We start from the raw sequence: 26,433 nt of genomic DNA, 5'->3' as shown, positions 1-26,433 counted from the left end.
GCCCCCACACAATGGCCTCTGCTTGTCGGCAGAGGGTGCTAGCATGGTTAGTTTGTAGCAAAAGCTGTGATTATTCAGGTTTGACTTCCTTTTTTTTCTTTTTCTCTTTTTTTTTTTTTTCCCAGGGGGTGGGGTGTAGTACAAGAGAATGAACTCAGGGACACTTGACCACTGAGCCATATTCCTAGCCCTATTTTGTATTTTATTAGAGACAGGGTCTCACTGAGTTGCTTATCACCTTGCTAAATTGCTGAGGCTGGCTTTGAACTTGTGATCCTCCCTCTGCTTCCAGAGCGGGTGGGATTACAGGTATGCAGGTTTGACTTCTTGATCCCCATCCCCCCTTTTCCTTTCCCTTAAAGTTCTCTTGTTTATATGATCCACCCTCCTCCTCTCTCATCATCACATAAACTTACTCTTTTCTCAAGAATTTCACTTCCTTCCTGGTCCCTGGATAGAAATATCATCCTCACCTTCTGGAATTCAGAACTCTCCACTTGCATGGCCTGGTATAGTAGGCAGGGAGCCTTCAGACCTGTTCTCACCCTGGTTCTGCCAAACTCCCTGGGTCCACACAAACAGCTCATTTCTCTCTGGGTCTCAGCATCCTCATACACAAAACGGAGAGCCTAAATTTTCTTCTAGCAATCTCATTAGAACTCCAGGTGCACAGGACAGGTCCTATTGGGCCAGACCTGATCCTCTGATTCCTTCAGATACTTAGTGGGGTCTTTTGGGCAGTCTGATTCTTCTTTCTTGCTATGGTTTAGATAAGTGTCCCTTGAACACCCGTGTGTTGAAGGCTTGGTCCCTAGCCCATGGAGCTATTGAGAGGTGGTAGAACCTTTAGTAGGTAGTGCCTAGTGGAAGGAAGTTAGGTCATTGAGGGTGTGCCCATGAAGGGGATATTGGGACCACAACTCCTTCCTGTCTCTCTGGGCTCCCTAGCTACCATGAGGTGAGGACAAGGTGAGGACTGCTACCATAATAAACTACCACCATAGGATCAAAACCAGTGGAACCAAGTGACCATGGACTGAAACCTCAAAAATCCTGAGCCAAATAAACCTTTCCTCCTTTAAAGTTGATTTACTTCAGGCATTTTTGTTACAGTTATGGAAATTTGACTAATACTGCTAAACAGGAGAATAGTTTATAAATTATTGAGGGATAGACTACTCCAGCCCTAAACCCATACCAGCCATTTCCCTGGGTAAAAGATGGACCAAGAGTTGCCAGCAGGGGAGGTAGGTGGCCATTCCCAGGAGTTGTCTCAATCTGAGGTGTAGATCTGACAGCAGCATTCCTTATAGGTCGTAGAGATTCCCTCACTCTACATGAAATCTGCAAATGGATCCTCCAGTTTCTCCTGTAGCACAGGGTTACTATGGGAAGAGCCAGTCTTAACTTTTACCTGCCAGGACATGCTAGAATTCAGCCCAGCTGGTTATCCTTAACAAGGGGCATCACTAGCCTTTCCTGCACCCAAAGCGGGCACAGATTGATCCCAAGGACAACTCTGACCCCATGGCTTTATGTTCTTCTTTAGTCAGGCCCCAGCTTGCCTTTCTAGCCCTTTCTGCCATACGCTGGGCATTCCCAGATGCTCCACATTCAGACTCCTCTCTTCTTCACCATCCCAGCTGCCAAGAAGGCAGTGTCTGGTCCTCTGAGGGGCCTGAACCATTCCCATGGATGTGAGCATATTCCTGGTAGAGCCTCACCTGCTTGGTCCTTTCCAAGTGAGCTGTCTTGCACTGGCCGGTAGGATAGCTGATAGCTCTCCACAGTGTCATCAGAGTATAAGCTCCAGCACACCCGGACCGAGGAACCTGTAGCTGAGTTGGGGGCCTGTGGATTTATCACTGGAGCAGAAGGGGCTAGAAAAGAAAAAAATAGAACAACAGCAACAAATGAGGAGGCTTAGGTGGTATGAGATGGGAGGGGCCCCTGGGCCCCTTTTATAGGATCATTGATTAGCAATCCCCCAATGAATCATGGTCTTTGGGAGCCCAAAGTGGAAAAGAATGGAGATACAATGCCTTCCAGCCATGAGCCTGCAAGAACAACCAGGGTACCCATTTTGGATAAATGCAGATAAGTTTGGGGGGCAGGGGTCAGTGATAGGGTCTCAGGTTGGGGTACAGTTTGCAAATCCTCAGGTTGTGGGTCCTCTGGCTCTTCCATGGCATCTGAAAAGACAGGACAGCCAGCCCTGGAGTGAACAGAGAGAAAGACTTTAGCTGAGTTGCTCTGCTTTTCCTGAGGTAGGGGTTCAATGGCCATTTCCCATATGGCAATCAGAGAAGATTGGGGTGGCTATATTATACTTTTCAGAATAAATTTCTTCAGAGTCTGTTCTTCTCTGTATGTTAATCCTTCTTCCACCTCCATCCCAACATACAACACAAATGAGAAGAAAACCAAGTAATGCTTTTTCTCTGCTCTTCTTCCATGCCAGCACCTCCCATTTACCCCAGTCTTTTAAGAATGCCCTTAGTTTCAAAACTTGAAATTGAACAATGTGGATAAGGGTACAGTTATCTTTTTTAAAAAATATATTTTAATTGTTAATAGACATATATATATATATATATATATATATATATATATATATATATATATTTTTTTTTTTTTTTTTTTTTTTTGTGGGTGGACACAATACCTTTATTTTATTTTTATGTGGTGCTAAGGATCGAACCCAGTGCTTCATGCATGCTAAGTGAGCACTCTACCACTGAGCCACAACCCCAGCCCCTAGACCTTTATTTTATTTATTTATATGTGGTGCTGAGAATCAAACCCAGTGCCTCACCCATGCCAGGCAAGTGACCTACCGCTGAGGCCCAGCCCAGCCCCGGTACAGTTAATCTTAAAGGAGCTTATCTAGCTCATCCTTTCCTTCCTGTCCAGAAACTCACAGACCACAAAGTGACAAGGGTAAGGAGGGAGACAGAGAACCTACATTCCAAGAGGACAAAGTCCAGGGTCCCAGAAGATGCCCTTCTCTACACTGTCAAGAAAGCCCAACCAAGAGATGCAGTGTAAGAGGAGGGATGATTTGGGAGCTTTCAATCACCCAGGATGCACCAGCTGCAAGCAGGAGGGGAGTCATCTTCTTCGGAGCCGAACATTGAGGAAAGTGTCAATGCCTCTCAAGTGCTAACTCGTACCTTTGTGGCTTTCCTTCCAAATGACTAGGCCTGATTGTTTGGGTAGCACCCATCCTTAGACAAGAGAAAGAACCATCCAATGAACATCATAAATCAGTGAAATCTTCTCTTGACCCAGTAATTCTAAGAATGACCCCAAGATTTGTGGTTAAAGATACTCATCACAGTATGATTTATAATGGCAAAAACTAGAAACATTCTAGTCCCCAACAATTGAGCATTAAGTAAAAAAGATTAAGGTACATAGCCATTAAAATGATGTTGAGGAAGAATCTATCAATGTGCAAAAATACCCATCATAATTTACTAAAAAACCCCAGCAGATTACAGAACAAAATCATTTTATTTTTATAAAAAATCTGCAAATAAAACCCTAAAATGATATATACAACATTGTTCGCAATGTTGTTGGTGGTGAGAAAGGGAGGGTGTGAAGTTAAAAAAAAAAAAAGCTGAGTTCTAGTATTATCCTTAGAAATAAATATTACAATAATATTTTTGAGAGCTACTTGGCACCATGTAATGTGTTGTCTCTGCATTACCTCACTTAATTTTCACCATAGTCTTATAAGCATGATGATGTGCATTTTATAGGTGAAGAAACCAAGATGACTCAAAGAGGTTAGGTAAACTGTCCAGAGTTACACAGCTAGGTTGGGATTCTCACCAGCTCCATAGAATTCCAAAGTTTATTTTTTAGCTACTCTGCTAAAAACAGCTGCTCAGAAGCAACATAAACACAACATTTAAGGAAACTAAATTCAGACTTCTCACTTTGTGTAAATTAAGCGGAAAGGCAGGTGTTTAGAAAGTTAGTCAGACTTAACACAGAAAATATTTCAAGGTTGCCCAGAGCCAGATGTTGGTACCTTGGATAGATTAGCCTCTCTTCTCATACTTACATGCCATAAAGACAGAGTAGTAAGTTGGAGGGGAAAAATACTTATTTCTAAATCTTTGACTTTATAGACATCAAAATTTCTCACTCAAAGGTCAAGGAGTCTTTAGGGTTTTCTACAATAAGATTATGTTATTTCTACAAAACAGACAATTTACTTTTTCCTTTCCAGTGTAGATACTTTTATTTATTTTTCTTGCCCAATTGTTCTGTCTAGGACTTCTAGTACTATATTAAATAGAATGTTGAGACTGGGCATCATTGCCAAGTTCCACCTCAGAGACAAAGGCTTTCTGTTTTTCATTTTTAAATATGAAGTTAGCTGTGGGCTTGTCATAAGTGGCCTTTATTATGTTGTGGCACATTCCTAATTTGTTGACCGTTTTATCACAAAAGAGTAAAATGTTAAATATTTTCTTTTCATCTTCTGACATGATCATGTGATATTTATCCTTCATTCTGTTAATGTGGTCTATCACATTTATTGATTTGCATATGTTGAACCATTCTTGCATCTCAGAGATAAACCCACTTGATCATGGGTTTATCCTTCTTTTCTTTTATTTTCTCTCCTTTTCTTTCTTTCTTTTTTTTTTTTTTTGTTTCTTTCTTTCTTTCTTCCACCAGGTATTGAACCCAGGGGCACTTAACCTCTGAGCCACATCCCCAGTCCTTTTTACATTTTTATTTTGAGACTGGATCTCACTAAGTTGCTTAGAGCCTCACTAAGTTGTTGAGGCTGACTTCGAACTCACTATCCTCACAGGCATGCACCACCAAGCCCAGCATATAATCCTTTAAATGTACTGTTTAATTCAATTTGCTATAATTTTGCTGAAAATCTTTTTTATCTGTGTTCATCAGAGATAGAGATGTGTGATTATTTTCCCCTTCATAGTGCCTTTGGGTTTGGTAAGAGGGTAGCGCTGACCTCATAAATGAATTTCAAAGTGTTTCTCCCTCTTCAATTTTTTGGAAGAGTTTGAGAAGGATTGACATTGATTCTTCTTTAAAATTTGCCACTGAGGCCCTCTGGTCATGAGCTTTTCTTCATTGGGAGGTTTTGATTACTGATCTAATCTCCTTACTTATTAGTATTCTGTTCAGATTTTCCACTTTTTTGCAGTACTGAGGATTGAACCCAGGGCCTCATGTTTGCTAAGCAGGCACTTCTACCACAGAGCTATAGCCCTGTCTCCAGATTTTCTATCTCTTCATGATTTAGTGTTGGCAGTTTTTATGTTTCAAAGAATTTATCCATTTCTTCTAGGTTACTCAATTTACTGGTGTAGAAATCTTCATAGTATTCTTTTATAACTTGTTGGATTTCTGGCCTCAGTTGTAATGTCTCCTCTTTTATTTCTAATTGTATTTATTGGCATTAACTCTCTTATTAGTCAACTTTGTGTATCTATTCAACTAAGAAACTCTTTCATTAATTTTTTTCTATTGCTTTTCTACTTTCTATTCCATTAATTTTGGCTCTGGTACTTATTATTTCTTTCTTCTGTTACATTTGGAATAGATTGTTCTTTTTCTAGTTCTTCAAGGATTAAAAGATAGGCCATTTATTTGAGATTCTTCTTTTTTGAAAATACTTTTTTAGTTGTCAATGGACCTTTATTTTATTTATTGATATGTGGTGCTGAGAATTAACCCCAGTGCTTCACACATACTAGGCAAGCGCTCTGCAACTGAGCCCCAGCCTCAGCCCTCTTCTTTTTTTTTTTTTTTTAATATTTATTTATTTATTTTTTAGTTTTCGGCAGACACAACATCTTTGTTTGTATGTGGTGCTGAGGATCGAACCCCGGCCGCACGCATGCCAGGCGAGCGCGCTATCGCTTGAGCCACATCCCCAGCCCCAGCCCTCTTCTTTTTTAATGCAGGTACTTACTGCTGTAAATTTCCTTTATACTACTGCTTTTGCATCCCATGAGTTATGGTATGCTGTGTTTCATTTTCATTTGTTTCATATTTTTTTAAATGTCCTTTTTGGTTTCTTTTTTGACCTACTGGTTGTTTAGATGTGTGTTGTTTAATTTCCACATATTTGTGAGTATACACAGGCAAAAAGAATTAATTTTCACCCTTACATTATACTGTACTCAAAAATAAACTCAAAATGTATTAAAGACTTGACTATAAGACCCCAAGCTGTAAAACTCCTCAAAGAAAACATAAGGGGAAAATTTCTTGACATTGGTCTTGAAATGAATTCTTGGCAAAGGGGCTGGGGTTGTGGCTCAGTAGTAGAGTGCTTACCTAGCATATGTGAAACACTGGGTTTGAGTCTCACACCACATAAAAATAAAGGTCCATTAGTAACTAATAAAATATTTTTTAAAAAGATCTTTTTTAAAAAAAAAAAAAGCACAGGCAAGGGGCTGGGATTGTAGCTTAGTGGTAGAACTCTTGCTTGCACATGTGAGGCACTGGATTCGATCCTCAGTACCACATAAAAATAAATAAATAAATAAATAAATAAAATGAAGGTATGTTTAAAAACCCACAGACAATAAAGAAAAAAAATAGACAAATGTCCGACTACACAGCGAAGGAAACAATCAACACAGTGAAATGACATTCTACAGAATGGGATAAACTATTTGCACAGTATTTATCTGATAAAAGACTAATAATCTCCTACAACTCAATAGCAAGCAAACAAAAATAAGCCAGATGAGGTGGTGCACACCTGTAATCCCAATGATTTAGGAGGCTGAGGCAGAAGGATTGCAAGTTCGAGGCCAGCCTGGGCAACTTAGTGAGACCCTGTCTCAAAACAAAAAAAAAAAATTTTTTTTTAAAAGGACTGGAGATATAGCTCAGAGATAGAACATTCCCGGGTTTAATCCCTAGTACTGTATTAAACAAACAAACAGGCCTGGGGATGTGACTCAAGCAGTAGCGCGCTTGCCTGGCGTGCGTGCGGCCCGGGTTCGATCCTCAGCACCACATACAAACAAAGATGTTGTGTCCGCCGAAAAAAACTAAAAATAAATAAATAAATATTTTAAAACAAACAATCAAACTCCAAATAACTACATTTAAAACGAGCAAAGGAAATGGATAGACATTTCTCCAAAGACATACAAATGGCCACCAAGTATACAAAGAAGGTGTTTAGCATCCTTAATCATTAGGGAAACGCTGATCAAAACCACAGTGACATATCAATCACCTCATTCCTGCTAGGATGGCTATTTTCAAAATACAGAACACAAAATATAACAAGTATTGGCAAGGAGACAGAGTATTATTGTTATTATATTATTATTTATTTTTTGATATTAGAGATTGAACCCAGAGGCACTTTACCACTGAGCCATATCCTCAGCCCTTTTTATATTTTGTTTTGAGACAAGATCTGGCTAATTTGCTTATGACTTTGCTAGGTTGCCCAGTCTGCCCTCAAATTTGGGATCCTCCCTCAGCCTCTCAAGTTGCTGAGATCACAGGTATGTGTCACTATGTCCAGCAAATTGGAACCCTTATACACTATTGATGGGAATTCAAATCAGTGCAGCCATTGTTTAAAAAAAACACAAAACAGTATATTGGTTCTACAAAAAACTAAAAATAGAACTGCCTATGCCTGTAGTCCCAGCTATTTGAGAAGCTAAGGCAGGAGGATCACTTGAATCCAGGAGTTTAAGATCAGCCTTGGCAACAGAGTGAAACCATCTGATAAACAAAACAAACAGACAAAAAAAAAAAAAAAAAAAAACACTTGCAGATGATTCAGCAATCCCACTTTTGGGTATATATTCAAAAAACTGAAATAAGAAATCTCAAAGACATATTTGCATACCCATGTTCACAGTAACCAAGATATGGGAACAACCTAAATGTCCATTGATAGATGAATGGATAAAAAAGTATAATAATTATACACAATGGAATATTATTTAGCCTTAAAAAAGAAGAAAGTCTTACCATTTGTGACAACACAGATGAACCTAGAGGACAGCATGCTAAGTAAAATAAGCCAAATACTGCATGATTCCTTTTACATGAAATATCTAAAGTAGTCAAAGTCTTAGAAGCAGAGAACAGAATGGTGGTTTCCAAGGGATGGAGGAGGGAGAAATGGAGAATTGTTACTCCGTGGATATTATGATTCAATTATTAGGGGGCTGGGGTTGTAGCTCAGTGGCAGAGTGCTTGCCAAGCATGTGTGAGGCACTGGGTTCAAGACTCAGCACCACATAAAATAAATAAAGAAAGGTATTGTGTCTGTCTACAACTGAAAAAAAAATTTTTTAAAGATTCAATTATGTAAGATGCTTATGTTGTAAAGATGTGCTGTCCAATATATGATTTACAGTAAACAATATGGTATTGTGCACTCTTACTTATATTCAGAGGATAAGTCTGATGTTAAATTTACTTTTTTCCTTATTTTTATTGGTGCATTTTAATAGTGGGATTCATTAATATGTATTCACATAACACACACAGTGTAACAATATAATTTGGTCACTATTTTTCCCCGTTACCTTCCCTTCACTCATTTTCTCCCTCCTCCTGGTCCCTTTCCTCTATTCTACTGGTCTCCCTTTAATTTTCATGAGATCCTTGCCTACCCCTACCTTTCTTTTCCTTTTCCCTCTCTACCTTGCATATATGAGAGAAAACATAAGTAACCCTCAGCTTTCTGAGTCTGGTTTACTTGATTCAACATAATGCTTTAAGTTACATCCATTTTCCTACAAATGACATAATTTCATTCTTCTCTATGGTTGAATAAAACTTCATTGGGTGTACATACCATATTTTTTTATTTATTCATCTTTTGCTGGACACCTAGACTAGTTAGCTACTATAAATTGTGTGACTTTAAACATGGGTATTTATGTATCATTATAGTATGCTAACTTTATTTTTTCAGGATAAATACTGAGGGGTGGTAAAGCAAGATCATATGGTCTTCTGAGGTACACCCATACTGATTTCAATATGATGCTAACTGTCCCTTTTAAAAAAAAAAAAAAAGAGAGAGAGAGAATTATATTTATTTTTTAGTTTTCGGCGGACACAACATCTTTGTTTGTATGTGGTGCTGAGGATCGAACCCGGGGCGCATGCATGCCTGGCGAGGGCACTACCACTTGAGCCACATCCCCAGCCCTGATGTTAACTGTTCTTAACACACACACATTCTCCTGGAAATCTGAGCTTGCTGTGAAGTATGCACACAGGTAAGATACATACCTGGAATGGTGTTAATGGATCCCATCAGCTGCTCCACATCAGAGAAGTCCAAAGTCTGGTCTTCAAAATCAGGCTGTGCAGAGATTTCCACATCTGTTTTGGTTTTTAGGAATTTCCCAAGTCTGTTGGTGTTAAAACACATGCACACAAGAATGGAGGGGGGCTGGGCTGTAGTTCATTGGAAGAGTACTTTCCTAGCATGTGTGAGGCACTGGTTTCAATTCCCAGCACCACATATAAATAAATAAAAAATAAAGGTCCATGTTAAAAACAAAAATCAAAAAACAGGACTCAGGGGACAATCCTTAGGGTGAATCTGTGGTGCTGATCCCTAGTAATAAACTAAAGAGACTGCTGAATTTTCATTTATTAGCATGCTGCTGGCTGCCTTTAACTATCTGACTTGGTGAATGCCCTAGGAGGTCACCAATGAGGACGGGTGTGTTTTAGTCAGCTTTTTTGCTACTATGACTTAAAGACCTGACTGGAAGGAAGAGGAGGAGGAAAAATTTATTTGGGTGCTCACAGTGTCAGGTCTCAATCCATAGAAAGCAGGCTCCATTCCTTAGGGCTCAAGGTGAGGTTGAACATCATGGCAGAAGAGTGTGGCAGAGGGAAGTGGCTCACATGATCAGAAAGCTGAGAAAGATCTCCACTTGCCAGATACAAATATGTATCCCAAAGCCACAGCCCCATTACCCCACATGCCTTCAGTTACCATTCAATTAATCCCATCGGGTGATTAAAACACTGATTGTGTTAAGGATCTCATAACCCAATTATTTCTTCTCTGAACCTCTTGTATTGTCTCACCCATGAGTTTCTAGGGGATACCTCACATCCAAACCATAACAATGTGGGGTTGGTTTATGCCTACAAGGGGAATGAGAAAATATAGGATTTTGTCAGAGGTTTTGGGAGGACATCTTCTGATGAGATGCATCTCCACACCTTCTGGTGGATCTCAGAATCTAAACCGGAAACCCCCACACCCACATTACCTCAGGCCCCGAAAGGTACAGAGGGTTCAGACCTTAGGAGCTTTCTCTCCACTTGGCCAAGTACCCTAATCTTAGGGCTCTGGGTCTTCTCAACCTACTTCCTGGCAGACACAGATTTTTAAGTGGCAAAGCCAGAATTTTAAACCAGGTCTATTTTTGCTCAAACCCTGTGTATAACCCTGACATACTTAAGTTTGTGTGTTCACATTGCTTTACAGACATTGTCTTACTAGGTTTTCACAAAACTACCCTTGTTTGTACATAGGGAAAGTGGGTCTTTAGACTGGTTGGACCTGCCCACAGTCCTGGGATAGCAGGGCCTGAATTCCCACCTGTCTGATTCTAAGTGTGTGCATTCTGCAGCCTCACAGTCTGTGTCCTAGAACATCTGGGGATGATGGAAGTACGCTACAGATCTCAGTCCTCCTGATAAAATAAGGGATTTGTGGAGGAGATTTGATCACAGATGAGCTGGCTGGGCCTCAACATTACATGCTCCTTCCAGCCATAAGATTCTGAAATTCAATACTAGAGGGCTCTCATGATCCCACACCATCATTCTGAAGCCAGTGCTATTTTACCCATAGGATCAGACACAGAAGCTAAAACTAGAAGCATTTAACCCAGTGGAACTGAGTCTAGAGGTGAAAGGAACAGAAAACAAAAATAGATGTTAGAACAAAAGTATTACCTGTCAGCCATAGCCACTGCATCCTACAAAGGAAGGGAAAAGGAAAAAAAAAAAGTAATTGGACTTTGGAAATAAATTTCCTTTTAAAATTGTATATGTTTTTTAAAAACTTGGAAATTAGGAAAAGGAAAAAAATCAGCCATACCCACATCCTAACAAAGCCACACTTATATCTTTACACTATTGCTTCTCCCCATCAACAGTATGTAAGCACTTTTCATGTCACAAATGGTCTTTTGGACCATTGATTTGAGAGACTGCCAACAATTCATTGAATGGAGACTCCATCATTTACTTAACTGTTCCTCTATTGTTGGACATTGGTTGCTTCCAATCTTTTATCATAAATAGTGGTGAGTAAAATAATTTCATGTGTATCACCCTCCACATTCTGGATTGTGTCTTTGAGACACAGTGGCACTGTGGAACAATTGATTCAAAAGGTATTAAGTGTTTATGGCTCTCATGGGGCCTGCAAATTGTTCTCTGGCTTTATTCATGGACCCATGTCTGGCAGGAAAGAGGTGTGACTTGGCTTTGAGGGGCAACTGTGGGCTTAGACAATGTCGGGGAACACACCCAGTAATTAGGAGGCTGGAGTTCCCTTCCCCACATCATGAATACCACATCTACCCCATAGTCCTATGGGGCCTTATGAAGAAAGGGGACCCTACCTCTGACTGACATTTAAATTCCCACAGCCCTGCATGGGGCTCAGATCAAGTTTAATTCAACTGAAAGAAAATTAAGAAATGGATTTTTAAAGTTAATGTCTGAGTTTATGAAGTAAAATTTATAATTACTACTCTTGTAATGGAAATTTAAGGTAACTTTTTATCCTGGACAACTTTTTCCCCAGAGCTCCAAGAGGCCATCTCAGGTGACCATAAAATGCTCAGTACTCTATTTTTGCTCAGCTCCAGGTTAAGGGGATAGATCTCTGGGTAACCAGAACAGAGGAACAAAGACTGGTGCTACCTCAATAATGGTAGAGGGGAAGGGTCAGTTGTATATGAGCCAGCTTGGCCATCATGGCAAAACTATGCAGAAAGATGGAGTGACAGCTTTTTCATCATGAATACCCAATGGAATCAAATGAATGCTGACCATAAAAGTCAACTCCAATATCTCCAGATGGAGAGAGAACAGCCTAACCTACCCTAACCATAAATGCCATTTCAGTTCATGATTTCATTTCTTTCCCGTTTTATTTCATTACTGACCTTTAAGAAATCAACCTTCTCCTCATGACACATTTCCTCTATTGTTTCCATTAGTTCTTTACAGGTGTCAAGGTTCTCTCCACAGTTGACCAGTTGTCCATACAAGGCTTCCAGCTTCTCTTTCTTTTTCTGCCCTAGAGTTTGTATTTTTTCTTCATATTTTTGAGCCAGCGTTTCCAAGATCTCATTGTAATGTAACTCAAAGTTTTGTTCTTGTCTTCCAAAATTCTCCTGTAAGACAGTTGATCTCAACCATCATTGAAGGGCATGTGATGTTGACTAGAGTCATTAGGAAGAGGAAAATATCCTCTCAGAGCTGTTTTAGTCCCGCTGTTCCTCTGCTTTGTCATCTATTGTCCTGATGCTGGGGTGAATGCTTGGCGGGGGGGTGGTCTCCATCCTAGATTCCCAAGAATAATCTTACAAAAAAGCACTGCTGTCTTTCCTGGTGGCATTTTTTAATTCTCTCCTAGTTTCAGCTATCTCCTATCACCTTGACAACCAGCCAGGGAGATTATCAATGATCAATCAGCCTGTTACCGAAAACTTTGACCTTAAGGTGGAAATGCTTGCCCTGAGAAATCCCCACCTATCATTCCCTCCTGAACTCTTAATATCTCATGATGCTCATTTTCACTTCCTCATATTTGAATCTTATAAACATCAAAATTCCATCTACTGGGATTATACAACTAGGGGAAAGAGGAAAGCAAAGAGGAATAAACATTGTGGCTAGGTGGCACTCCTTGAAGGATGAGAAAATATAGGAAGCAGAAGAGTAGGTACCTACAGCATTTAATCCAGGAGCACAATACTTGAAAAAATAGTAAGTAGAGCATATTGGCTTCTGGTTCCCATTACTTATCTTGGAAACCCAGAAGAGCTTTGTGGGTTTTGACTGATGCCATTCTTGTCAGATGATGAGGACATTTCTGAAGAAGCTCTTTTCAATCATTCAGAGTCATTAATGAACACCTACTATGTGCATAAGACTTGCCAAAAATGGTGAGAGAAAGCAATAGATGACTCCCCAGTGTGAATTATAAAATATGGCCTCGAGTCCTCTCTGAGGATGAAGATACTCTGATCTGTGAAAAGCTGGCAGAATAATATATAATGAGTTTTGTCCTCATACCCCTCCTACTACCTCTCATACACTCTGCTTTGAAGGGGAAGCTTTGCCCCTTGTGTCTTTCACAGGGGATTAAGGCAATAGTTCTCTTCCCTTTTAAGGTTGAGGTTGAAGCCCTCTTAATCCATGTGAGGTGATCCTGTTGATATAATCTGGTGCTGTATTAATAGAAGTAGAACATCCACATGAAGAGGAGAAGGAAAGTCTTATAGTCCTCAATCCTGGTCTACCTTGGCAGGAAGAGTTGGTCAGGCTCTGGTATTGCATTGAAATGCTATGTACCTACTAGGGCACACCCAGGAAAACATTAATCTTATGAGAATTAGATAGGAAAAAAGGTAAAAAACAACAAACAAACAAAAAAACACTTATCTAAGATAGGATGGGTGTCTTGCAATGGCTTGTCGAGGCAGGCCTAGAAAAGCGGGGACAGCCTTGTTCTAGCTCTAGGGGCTAATCTAATCCATGAGCAGAGTTACAGAAGAACAGCTTCTAGCTCAGTAATCTTGGTTCCTGGATCAAGAGCCCACAGTCTTCCCTATTTCAGAATGGGCAAGGAGACAGGCCTCAAAGGATGGGATGTCCCTTCCAAATTCAGCATTCTAAATTCATAATTTCTCAAGAAAATCTACAAAATAGCTAACTAGAAAGAGAAAACACATTAACTTATTTTTTGAAACCCATGCAAAGCTAACAGAATGTCTGTGTTTGAGCAGTGATAACTAGCAGGATGAGCATATTACCTCATAAAACAACTAAAAACTCTTCAACAGTCCATACCTGACTTTATGTGGTAAATATGATAGGTACCCAAAGGCCTGTAAGTAACAATCCCCAAGAACAAGGGAACAAAATGGAACCCCGCCATGTCTGGTGTCATAGCCAGTGCATCAGGTACCACCCAGTGTGTGAGGAGGAGGAGGAGGAGGAAAAGGAAGAGAATGGGGAAAAGGAGGAGGAGAAGATGAAGGAAGAGAAAGAGAGTAAGGAAAAAAAGAAGGAGTGGAGGAGGAGGAAAAGGACACCACAACAAGAACAACAAGCAAGCAAAAAAACAAGGGCAAAAGAAAGCTGTTCCTTTCTTTGACACCAGAGTGCAAATGTTTATCTGTCACTACCTGACAGACACCACCACGAAGTGTCTTTGTTAAAAAAGTACAGGAGTTCTAAACCACATGCAATTGGTGATTAGGGTAAAGAGATACAGGGAGAAAAAGTAGCCTGTGAAGAAGCAGGACTGCAACAGGGAGATTCTTCCCTCTTTTATCCATACAACAAATATATAAAGTGCCTGCTTTGAAACATACCTTGGAGTGGTACTGGAGATGAACAAATGCAGAAAAAAAAAAAAAAAAAAAAAAAAGCCTCCCCACCCAGAGCGCACAACTCAGTAGGGAATGCTAACAGGTAATCAGTACCACCAGGCTTATGGCTTGGTGCTAGGAGAGGTCAGAGGAAGGGCAAGGGGAGGGGGCAGTACTGACATCCCACATTTTAAAGAAAAGGCTTTCTAACTTCTATTAGAAACAGTTGCTTGCCCGGTCACTGATAGAAGCCATGTGTCTGCCAACTGCCAAGGTCATCAGCCACACTCTTACCTCCACGGTGATGAAAACCTCTTCCAAGTGACTTGCAAAATTTTCCATCTCAATAATCTGCTTTTCCAATTTGTACATGTTTTTGTGAATTTCATCCTGTCCAACAAGCATCACAAAGAAGGTGTTAATGCTGGGCTAGGGTTGTGGCTCAGCGGTATACCACTCTCCTAGCACGTGCGAGGCCTGGGTTGGATCCTCAGCACCACATTAAAAAAAAAAAAAAAAAAGGTATTGTGTCCGACTACAACTAAAAAATAAATATATATTTTTAAAAAGATGTTAATGCTACATCTGCTCTCTATCTCTCTTGGAGAAGGCATTTTAGATTTATTCCCTGTCTCTTTTCAAGACACAAATGTGACATCAAAACAGAGGACTCAGGAGATCTATTTACCTTGGCACTTTCCAGTGCTTTATTGAGAGGGGTCACCTCATGCTCCTTGTGTTCATCAAAAGCCTTCTCAACAGCTCTGATTGGAGTTTTGCAAGTGACACAAAAAACATCCTCAGCTTCTTCCTCGTCTTCCTCCTCTGGGATAACGTAGCATTCGTACTCTTCACTGGCACGGCCATGGGCATACCTGTAGGCTTCCCGCAAGTCCTGGCACTGGCCAGCCAAGCCCCACCCTCCATAACCCAGGTCCTCAGCCTCAGCTGCCTCTCCTCCAAGTCTCCAGTCTCTCTGCTCCCTAGTTGGGTCTCTCCTCTTCATACCATAAGGAAGATATCCAGAAACTCCCATTCTGCTTTCCTCAACAAACTCATCCCCTAACTCCTGTTCATCTTCAAGTCCATATAAATGGACAAGATCATCCACTTCCTCTTGAAGGTCTCTTTGAATCTTCCTTTCCCCTGCCCCTCTTGGATCCTTGGTCATTTCAGCTTGGACTACTTCTCTTCTCATTCTAGTGTTTTCTTGTGGAATGATCTGCATTCTGTCTTCAGAGTCATACAGATCCATGTTATAAAAGTGGAAGTCCTTAGGGGCAGTAGATCTGTCCAGCCCAGGTTCCTCCCCAGCTTCCTCCTCCATTGTTACTCTGGAAACCCTAGGAAGTACCTTTAAACAATCCTTCCTGGACAGTTAATAGTGAATATCTTAGATCCTAAAACACAAAAAACAAGGGAAAAATCAGTGCCTGAGAAGGTCATATCTTTGGTTTCTACTACTTCACACAAAATATTTTTTTTCTAAATTATCTTAGCAGGGCTGGAGTTGTGGCTTAGATGTAGAGCACTTGCCTAGCACGAGTGAGGCACTGGGTTTGAGCCACAAAAATAAAATAAAGTTATTATGTCCATCTATAATTGAAAAAATATTTTTTTAAAAAGGAAAGCTATGATTTCTCTGGGAGGGTGGACTTTCTAAGCTTTAAGAGAAGAAATTTAAAGAGAAATGTCAATAGATTTGACTAACAAAAGACTCCTATGCATTAAAAAAAGCCTAAAACCTACAGCTGGGGTTTTGGCTCAGTGGTAGAGTGCTTGCCTAGCATGTGTGAGGTGTTGGGTTTAATCCTCAGCATCACATAAACACAAAATAAAGGTATTGTGTCTACCTACAACTACAAAATAAATATTTTTTAAAAAGCCTAAAACTTCAAAGAAAATAATGGGAAGAGTTTCAGGATATAATTTTATTTTGTTGTTTTTCTTTATTTTACAGTACTAGGGAATGAACCCCATGGTACTTCACCACTGAGCCACATCCTTAGCCCTTTTTGTTTTTTATTTTTAAGGAGGGTCTCACGAAATTGCTGAGACTGGCCTCAAACTTGTGATCCTCTTGCTTCAGCCTCATGAGTCACTGCAATTAAATATGTACATCACCACAGCCAGCTATTTATTGTTATTATTTAGGGGGTTAAACTCAGAGGTACTCAGCCACTGAGCCACATCCCTATCCCTTTTTTTGTATTCTATTTAGAGGCAGGGTCTCACTGAGTTGCTTAGTGCCTCGCTGTTGCTGAGGATGGCTTTGAACTTGCAATCCTCCTGCCTCAGCCTCCCCAGCTACTGGGATTACAGGCGTACACCTCCGCGCCTAGCTTAATTATTCAGTTTTAAAATGTGTGTAACTTATTGAAAAATTAAGATCTAAATAGATGAATGTACAAAGATAATTCACAGGATTATTACTTTTTATATATTAGCTATAAAAAATATTTGAAAAGCTGTCCATACTTATGAGTAACAGAGAACAAATAAATAGAAGTCATTTTGCCTTTCCAGTTTGTAAATATTTTTAAAATATAAAAATGATACCTGAGGGGCTGTGGTTGTGGCTCAGCAGTAGAGTACATGCCTAGCACATTCAAGGCCCTGGGTTCGATCCTCAGCACTACATAAAAATAAATAAATAAAATAAGGGTATTGTGTCTAACTAGGAAATAAAAAATATTAAAAAAAATAATACCTCAGGGGCTGGGGTTGTGGCTCAGGGGCAGAGCGCTTGCCTAGCATGTTCAAGGTTCTGGGTTCGATCCTCAGCACCACATAAAAATAAAATAAAGATGTTGTGTCCACTAAAAAACTAAAAAATAAATATTAATAAATTCTCTCTCTTTATAAATAAATAAATTTTAAAAATGAACGTATTGTGTCCATCTACAACTAAAAAATAAATGTTGTAAAAAAAATGATACCTGAAGCTGGGTGAGAGTATGATGAGGTGAACACCATCATGTGCTACTGATTAGAATGTCCCACATCTGGAGAACAAATTTGCAATGGTCATATTTTTTAGCCTAGCAATCCTCTTGGAATTCAAGGGGAAACCCCACATACATAGAAAACATTTATTTCTCTATATAAAAGTCCACAATAAAAAAATTAAAATAACAAAAACACCTTTTTAAGTCTTAATGGTTAAAGGAACAGTTAAGTAAACAAGAATATATATACACTGTACAGAATACAAATCATCCTCAAAACATCTACAGAGAACAAATAATTACTTAGAAAAAGACTTATAGTAGTATTAAATAAAATGAACATAATTTTCACTATATGTAATGCCCACTATTTTAATGGAAGTACACAAAGTCTAGAAAAATAACAACAATAATAATAGTGCTGGGTGCAGTGGCTCAAACCTGTAATCCTAGTAGCTCCAGAGGCTGAGGCAGGAAGATTGTAAGTTCAAAGCCAGCCTCATCAACTTAGTGAGGCCCTGAACAATTTAGTGAGACCTTGTCTCAAAAAATTAAAAGGGTTGGGGTTATAGCTTATAGCACCCCTGGTACCCAAACCAAACCAAACCAAAACCAAAACACTATAATAGTAATAGTAAATACACTATTACTAGCTGCTACTTATTAAAAAGCATTTGCTATGTGCTCTTTCTGCGCTATATATATATATGTATATATATACATATATATATATATATATATATACATCATATATATGTATATATATATGTATATATTAATATCCTCCCTCAACCCTATGTGGTAGAGCCGGTATTATACCCATTTTATAGAAGAGGAGACTGTGGTTCCAAGAGGGGATCTCAGGCAAGAGCACAGTAAGTTGTTGAACAGGGATTTGAGCCTTAGTCTATGTGGCAGCCAGGAGACAGATATCCAACTACAGGGAACATAATTAACCAGAGATTTCAGTTTTTCTCTAAAACCTATTGCCACATTGCACAAAGGACACACTCCTCACAAACAGCTGCCATCCAATGACAAAGTGCGTAAGTCAATGTTTTTTTTTTTTTTTTTAAGAAAGAGAGAATTTTTTTTAATATTTATTTTTCAGTTTTCGGTGGACACAACATCTTTATTTTCTTTTTATGTGGTGCTGAGGATCGAACCCAGCGCCCCGTGCATGCCAGGTGAGCACGCTACCACTTGAGCCACATCCCCAGCCCTCTTCTTTTTAAATATAGATATTTATAGGTATAATTTTCCCTCTAAGTATAACTTTGGATGCATCCCACAAGTTTTGATATGTTTTATTTTCATTATTTATTAAGTATCTTCTAATTTCCCTTTAAATTTCTTCTTGTACATTTTGGTTATTTAGGAGTGTATTGTTTAATTTCCACATATTTGTGAGTTTCCCAAATTCTTTAGGTTATTGATTTCTAATTACATTCTATTGTGGTTGGAGAATATATCTTATAATATTTATATCCTTTTATAATTATTGAGGTTTGTTTTATGAGGTACTATAAAAATGGGCTAGCATAATAATGTTTTATGGGCTATCTTGAAAGATGTTCTGTATGCTCTTTAGAAGAATGTGTATTCTGGTGTTATTGAATAAGAGTGTTGTAGAGATGTCTATTAGGTTCAGTTGGTTTACAATAATATTCAAGTCTTCCATTTCCTTGTTGATCTTCACTTAGTTGTTTTATTCATTATTGGAAGTAAAGTATTGAAGTTTTCAACTATTATTTTTATATTATCTATTTCTTCATTTATGTCAGTTTTTGCTTCTTGCATTTTAGTGTGCTCTTGATAGGTGCATATACATACATAATTATTATGTATTTTTGATGTACTGATTCTTTCATAGGGATAAAATGTCTCTTTTTATCTCTAGGAATTTTTTAAAATTTTAAAATCTGCTTTTTCTGATGTCAATATAGTCACTCCAGCTTTCTTGTAAATGTTGTTTACATAATATGTCTTTTTCCATCCTTTTAATTTCAATCTATTTGTATCTTTGAATCTAAAGTGTGTCTCCTATATACAGCATATGATTGGCTATCTTAGTTATTAATTTTTCATATCTATACATTATGACAAGCCTCCCTAGAATTTCTCAATGACAATGATTTATTGGAGTTAAGTTATTGTGACTTTTTCCATATCACAAAATGATATTTCCTACAAAATAATATATGACACTCCAAAAGAAAAGATAATATTCAAGTTAAAGAATGTTAACCTAACAGTTAACATTCCAGTCCTCAACTTTTTAGTAGGAAAGTAAACCAGAGTAAACCAGATTGACATCCACAAGTCTGCTAAGGACTACACATACAACATGGAAGGAAGACAACTTACCATAAAATATTAAGCTACAGTAGAATAGTAACTATAAAGTTGGAGAATTCTAAAGGATTCTATAAGGCAGAGGGAAACATTCTTAACAAGGATAAACTTAACAGGGGTTCAGATCTCATTGAGAACACTGTGATTGCAACCCTTGTCATGGCAAACAAATTCACCGAGTTGTCCTGGTCAGAGCTGGTCCACAAGCAAGAAAAACAGAGACATTAATAAACCAAGGCTGGGTGGGAATGGAGGGAAAGTGGTCACAAGGCCTCATGAGAGATCCTGAGTCATAATCACCCCCAATAAGCTACTCTCAATTCTCTTTTTTATTTTATTTTATTTTTCAGTACTGGGGCTAGAACCTACCACTGAGCTACATCTCCAATCCTCTTTATTTATTATTTTGAGATAGGATCTTGCTAAATTGTTGAGGTGGCTTCGAGCTTGTGATTCTCCTGCCTCACTGCCTGGCTATTCTTAATTCTTGACCCTCATAAACCATATAAGATAATAATAAAATATTTATTTTAAGCTATCAAGTTCTAGAATAATCTGTTCTGCAACAGATCATTATAGCTAATATACATTATCCCAGCATAAAAAGTAACTTCCTTTTTAAAATATTTTTTAGTTGTAGTTGACACAATACCTTTATTTATTTATTGATATGTGGTGCTGAGGATAGAACCCAGGGCCTCACACGTGCCAGGCAAGTGCTCTATTGCTGAGCCACAACCCCAGCCCCAAAAGTAACCTCCTTTCCACCTGGCTTTCCACTCTTGATACCATTCTTTCTCTCATTTGTTCACATTCAGGCTCCTTTAGAGGGTGGTATTTGTACCACAGGTCTTCAGACTATGTCATGTGTACATGAAACTTTCCAAGGGGTATGCAAGCATGGATGGTTTTAAGGATTTCCAGATGCTCAATCTCACATTTAATCTTTCCCAGAGACACTTGCCTGGGAATGAGTATTTGAGGCTTCATGTGGATTCACTTGGCACAATAGCCCTTCTTCTCTTTATTATAAAACTACCCTTCGTTCATCCTGAGTATTACATTGCACTGTAAGATTTCATTGCTTGGAAATTTAAAAAACCTCCAGGGGGCTAAATGAAAGGACAATTTGAAGTACTGGTAACAATGTTGAGAGAGTGAATGACATTAATGAATGGGTAAGAAAAAATTTTTCAAGCTAAGTGGTTTCCAGTTCTTTGCTTTCAACAAAATTCAAGGAGGATCTAATCAAATTGTCAGCTGATATATTATTAAATTTTTTCATGATAGATCACTATATAATTTCAGCATACATTTCAAAAAGAGTTCAAAGAGCTGAATGACATTACTATAACTTGCCTACATTTCCATCTACTTATACAGATAAGCAAGGTCACTCTGTGCTTACATCAACAACGTGAAAACAGGAAGAAGACAAGTCACTATAATTTCTGTTGCATTCTAGAATAGGTAATAGAATTTTCATTCACGAGCACAAGAATTAAAAAGAAAAATCCTATCCACCTCATTAAGAAGTACATTTCTGTTTTGTTTTATTTTTGTACTGGAGATTGAACCCAGGGTGCTTAACCTCTGAGCCATATCACCAGCCTTTTTAAAATTTTTTATTTTGAGACAGGATTTTGTTAAGTTGCATAAGGCCTTGCTAAGTTTCTGAGGCTGGCCTTGAACTTGTAATTCTCCTTTCTTGGCCTCCCAAGTTGCTAGTATAATAGGCATGTGCCATGCACCCAGCTCAGATTTATTTTTGTTTAGTAATTATTTATCAAAATTTGTAATGTATATATTGTTATGTGTGACTATAAAAATTATATTGGTAACTTAATTCAGAAGGAAAAAGAGAGTACTATTTAGAGATGTAGGATTCCAGGAAAATAAGAAAAAAAATTTAAATCTCAAGTAATACATTTGTATTTTTGTAGAAAAATATAATAGATTATCAATAAATGATTTTCTAAGCTTAGCAAAATATTAATCAGGACAAAATTCTGTTGAGAATGGAAATGCAAGTTTGAGGAGAAAAAGGAACAATGTAAAATTTCTAATATTACAGAACAGTTTGTTTTTACATTTCTAAGATACTTGATGAAGGATTTCAAACTTCCATAGTATTTTTAAGATTCTAATGAATAAATTTAAAAGGGTTATTAAATGGGTTTATTTGAAAACATGAATATTTATGATATGTCAGAAAACCTTTTATAATTTTTAAAATGATAGCTTTATTAAGATATAATTTATATAAGATAATGTTCACCCTTTTAAAGTATAGAGTTGAGTAATTTTTAGTGTATACACAGAACTGAGCAACTATCACCACCATCCAATTACTTTCATCAAGTCAGACTGATGCACAAGGTACCAGATGCCCCAGGTCCTGGTCCATGCCAACTGGCACCATCTTTTTCCTCATCTTTTTCCTCCTCCACTTCCTTTTCTTCCTCCACTTTCACCACCTCCTCCTGTTACCAGTAGCCAATCCAGGGACTCTCCGGATTTGCCTCCGGATTTTCCAGGACCTGGTCCATTGCCTGGGCAAGGAGAAGGGATGAATGACAATAGGTTTCTAGAGGCAGCATCACAAACAAGTGGCTGCCAGGCCCCAACATCTGTACTTTGCCTCCAGAGCATCTATGATTTTTGAAAGTTCTATGACCTGGGTGTTTTGAGGGGTTATTGCTAAGAACCCTGCCCACCATTAGACCCTGGCTAGGGCAGTCCTACTCATCCTCACTAGTACAGTCTATTCACAGGGCTATACAATTGTGGTTTGAGTTGTGCCAGGGCACATCTCCTTCCCACAAAAGGTCTGTATCCCTGCAAAACTAGTGCTGATCTGGACCAGGAAGTCTCCCCAGCCAGACCCAAATGATTGCTAGCTCCTCCAGGTTACCATGCATATCACCTGCACCTTAGCCCACATCTCCCTTCAGTAGTTCCCAAGGTCAGTGTTGCCTTTCAGCTACAGAAACACTACTTTGTCTCTCACCATGATCAATCCTAGGTCCTTACGTCCCTTATTTAGTGGAGAATTCTCAACAAAACCCTCAGAGCCTATTATCCTAAGAAGCTCTCGGTCCTGCCTTCACACTCTAGTATGTCTGATTTTCCAGCTAATCACAATTATTCCCACTGCGCAGAAATAATGTCTTATTGCTAGTGTCTGCTATGAGCTCAGACTTGGCATTACATGGAACGGGGAGTCGGAACAGAGACTTTGAGATTAAAAGTTCTGAATAGTTTTAGCTCTGGATTTGCCTCATGCTGAGAATGGAAACAAAAAACTGCCTACTGGCCTGTGTGTACATCAAGGGAGCTAAAACAGACCTGTTCTCTGGCTGGCACAGCCTAGCTAACTCCACGTATATATATCTCCTAGCTCTTGTTTTTGTAAATCCTAACCAATTCTATAGGACTGGTAGAGAAACCATCTAACTGCTTCCCCCCAGTTTGCTCAAACTGCATAAAATTCATTTTTCTTTTTTACATCATTTGTTTATTTCTTATGCCGAATTCAGCCAGCTGGGATCCAGGCAGAGTCCCTGGATTGGCTACCGGTAACAGGAGGAGGTGGTGAAAGTGGAGGAAGAAAAGGAAGTAGAGGAGGAAAAAGATGAGGAGAAAACAAGTGATCTATAAACAGAACCTGAGAAGATGGGAGGTTCATGCTTCCTCACTGGGGACCTCTTGTCAGCCAGCAGCAGGTCTCCCAGGCTTAGGAGCAATTGTCTATCCTCACTCTACTTGGGCTCTGACATCTGCTTCTCCTGCTTGGGGCACTCTAGGCTCCATCTGGTCATTCTACAGTTTCCAAAATTCTGGTGCCTGCATGTTATGGGGATCATGGAGTGACCTGCGAAGTCTGAATCCAAATAGAAGTCATGTGGGGAAACCTGGGGTACTTCTGTGACTCTGGATGACCCCACTGCATGCAGGGACTGTGGCACTAGGAATCATTCATTGCTCTAGCATGACTGTTCATGGGCCTGGTAAGGAGTGAATTAAAGATAACAGGATGGTGCTAGATACTGGGGGTGGAATGAATGAGAGACAGGTCCTGCTCTCAGGGAGGCCCCAGAAAAGCAAGTGAGTGATAATTACCCCACCCAGGGATGGGGCACAACTTCTCCCTCTTTCCTAGGACCCAGGATTCCTCTCCTTTGTAAAGCACAGGCTCTGGTCATATAGACAAAAATCACAGTTTCTTTCTGGCTCCAATATCACCTGAATGTACCCTGTAGGCAGAAATCTTCCTGAAAACTACCTTGTCTCCACAATTTGCTGACCACGTGCCCTGTGGCTCTTCCTCTGAGTGTCCCTGCCAAATACAAGCCCAGCACTCTGCTGCTCTGCTCAGATGGAAGTGGTAAGTTCATGTTCTGAGATGTCCTATGTTCTCAGATCCTCATCACTGATAAGTCTTAACTCCCTTAGACATCAGGCACCAGCCCCATTCCCTAGCTCCTCACTCTCTAAGCAGCCTGTGGACACCCTCTTCACCTGTGGACACCCTCTGTTCCTTCTGCTCCCTCTCAGTGTCCTCCCTGTCCTCCCTTCCATGGCCTTGGCCCATACACTTCTTCCTGTTGAGCATCTCCTCACTACTGTTCCTTAAGCCCCTACCCAGTCAAATGCCTGCCACAGTCTCCACAGAACCACTGCATTCCTGCTTTCCATTAGCATGACCCCCCTCCCCCAACTCCAGCACCCAAATCAGAGACCAGAAGCTTGTCCTTGATGTCAGCCAAACTAATGAACGATCAGTTCGTGCTGATTCTGGCCCTGTGCCCTGAATCTCTAGATAAACATCTGTCTTCCCTCCATCTTCACCCCTTCCCAATGCTACTGCCCTCTGGAGTTACACAGTCCTGTGCTTGCATTCTATCTTTGCTACATCCTAGCAGAGTGACCTTACAAAACCACCTCCCCAGGCTTCAGTTTCATGGACTATAAAACAGATTCATTAACAGTGTCTACCTTATAAGGTTGACATTTAAATGAAATGGTATAAGTAGGTAAAATGCTTAGCATTGTACATGGCTTAAAGTAAGTGCTCAGTTATCATGCTAAGTGAAACAAGCCAATTCCCCCCGAAACCAAATGACAAATGTTCTCTCTGATAGGTGGATGCTAACACACAGTAAGAGATGGTAGGGGAGGATAGAAGTTCATTGGATTAGACAAAAAGGAATGAAGGGATGGGAGGGGGGATGGGAATAGGAAAACCAGAATGAATCAGACATAACTTTCCTATAGTCATATATGAATACACGACCAGTGTAACTCCACACCATGTACAACCACAAAAATGGGATTATAACTAGAAAATACCCCATATATGTATAATGTATCAAAATATACTCTATTGTCATGTATATCTAAAAAGAACAAATAAAAGTAAAATAAGATAAAATGCAAAAAAGCAAGTCCTCAGCAAATGTTAGCTACTGTTATTATTGTTTGTGTTTTGTTACTACTATTATCATTACTTGGACCAGCAACTGGCCAGTTTAGAAGCCTTCTATCTTGTTACTTATGCAGGGTGAGGACCTGGAACAGGAAGTAAAGGTCCACAGTGATTGCAGCAGTGTGGTATTATCTATGGATACGATGGGAACACTTGTCCCTTGAAAGAAGTTGATGATTGGCAAAACAGCCTCATCATAATCAGGCATGGACACTGCTATGGGGACACTCTGCACCCCAAAGTAACAGTTCCCAAGGCTTAGGAGAGATGTGGTATTCTAGGGTCAGAGAGTCCTTAATTCAATATCCATATTTTAGGATGGCAAACTGACTTCCTATGAGGCCAAGAGCCTTGCTTATGGCCAATTTCACATAACAAGGATTTATCTGGCTATTCTGTATCTAGCCCTGTGCTGGCACTAGACACACTGCCAGGCAGATAAAGAGCTTGGATTCAAATCCAGGTTTCCACTAAATCACACTGCCTACAGACTGAGGAGCAGCCCACTAAAAATAACACATTTCCATGTGCTACCAAGAGAGAGATAATCAGAATTCTGTATTATCTATAAACCATCACAAGAAATTCTTTCAAATAGAAGCTGGGATGTGAAATACCAAGTTGAACTCTTAGGAACATTCTTTTTGAATGCTGAGGTAGACAGGAAAGAGACTGGAAAACAGTTAACACCCATGCTATTGAGAACATGTTTTTCCGAGCCTGTGTTTGCCTTTTGAACACATAAACACAAATTGGTCTGTATGCTTAGTTTCAAAGCAGGAGTTTTGCAACACAGCCCACAATTAATACATTTTTTTTTCTCAAAATCTATATTCTTGCACCTTCTTACCAGAATCAAAATTTGGGAAGAAAGGAACGTTGATGATACATTGTCATTTAAAAATCATGAAATGAAGACTTAGAAAATAAAGTAATACATCACATTTGGGTAGATTGCCACATCTCTGTGCTATAGTGTCAATTAAAATTTTTTTAAGTTGTA

The 26,433-nt window shown here is 39.3% G+C and overlaps 1 protein-coding gene across 1 annotated transcript in view; it reads right to left on the bottom strand.

The window, feature by feature from the left end:
- Positions 1-26,433, bottom strand: part of Fsd2 (fibronectin type III and SPRY domain containing 2) — a 41,087-nt gene that overhangs the window by 13,771 nt on the left and 883 nt on the right. The window contains exons 2-7 of the mRNA XM_076851288.1: positions 15,328-16,039; positions 14,934-15,029; positions 12,204-12,434; positions 10,981-11,003; positions 9,289-9,410; positions 1,725-1,880 (exon numbers count right to left, since the gene is read on the bottom strand). Coding sequence (XP_076707403.1) covers positions 1,725-1,880; positions 9,289-9,410; positions 10,981-11,003; positions 12,204-12,434; positions 14,934-15,029; positions 15,328-15,966 — 1,267 coding nt within the window. The 5' untranslated portion in view covers positions 15,967-16,039. The remainder of the gene's footprint in view (positions 1-1,724; positions 1,881-9,288; positions 9,411-10,980; positions 11,004-12,203; positions 12,435-14,933; positions 15,030-15,327; positions 16,040-26,433) is intronic.

The sequence above is a fragment of the Callospermophilus lateralis genome, chromosome 3 (assembly GCF_048772815.1).
Source record: "Callospermophilus lateralis isolate mCalLat2 chromosome 3, mCalLat2.hap1, whole genome shotgun sequence".
Classification (NCBI taxonomy): domain Eukaryota; kingdom Metazoa; phylum Chordata; class Mammalia; order Rodentia; family Sciuridae; genus Callospermophilus; species Callospermophilus lateralis.
Note: the sequence above shows the minus strand (reverse complement) of the source record. Positions and strands in the feature narration are given on the sequence as shown.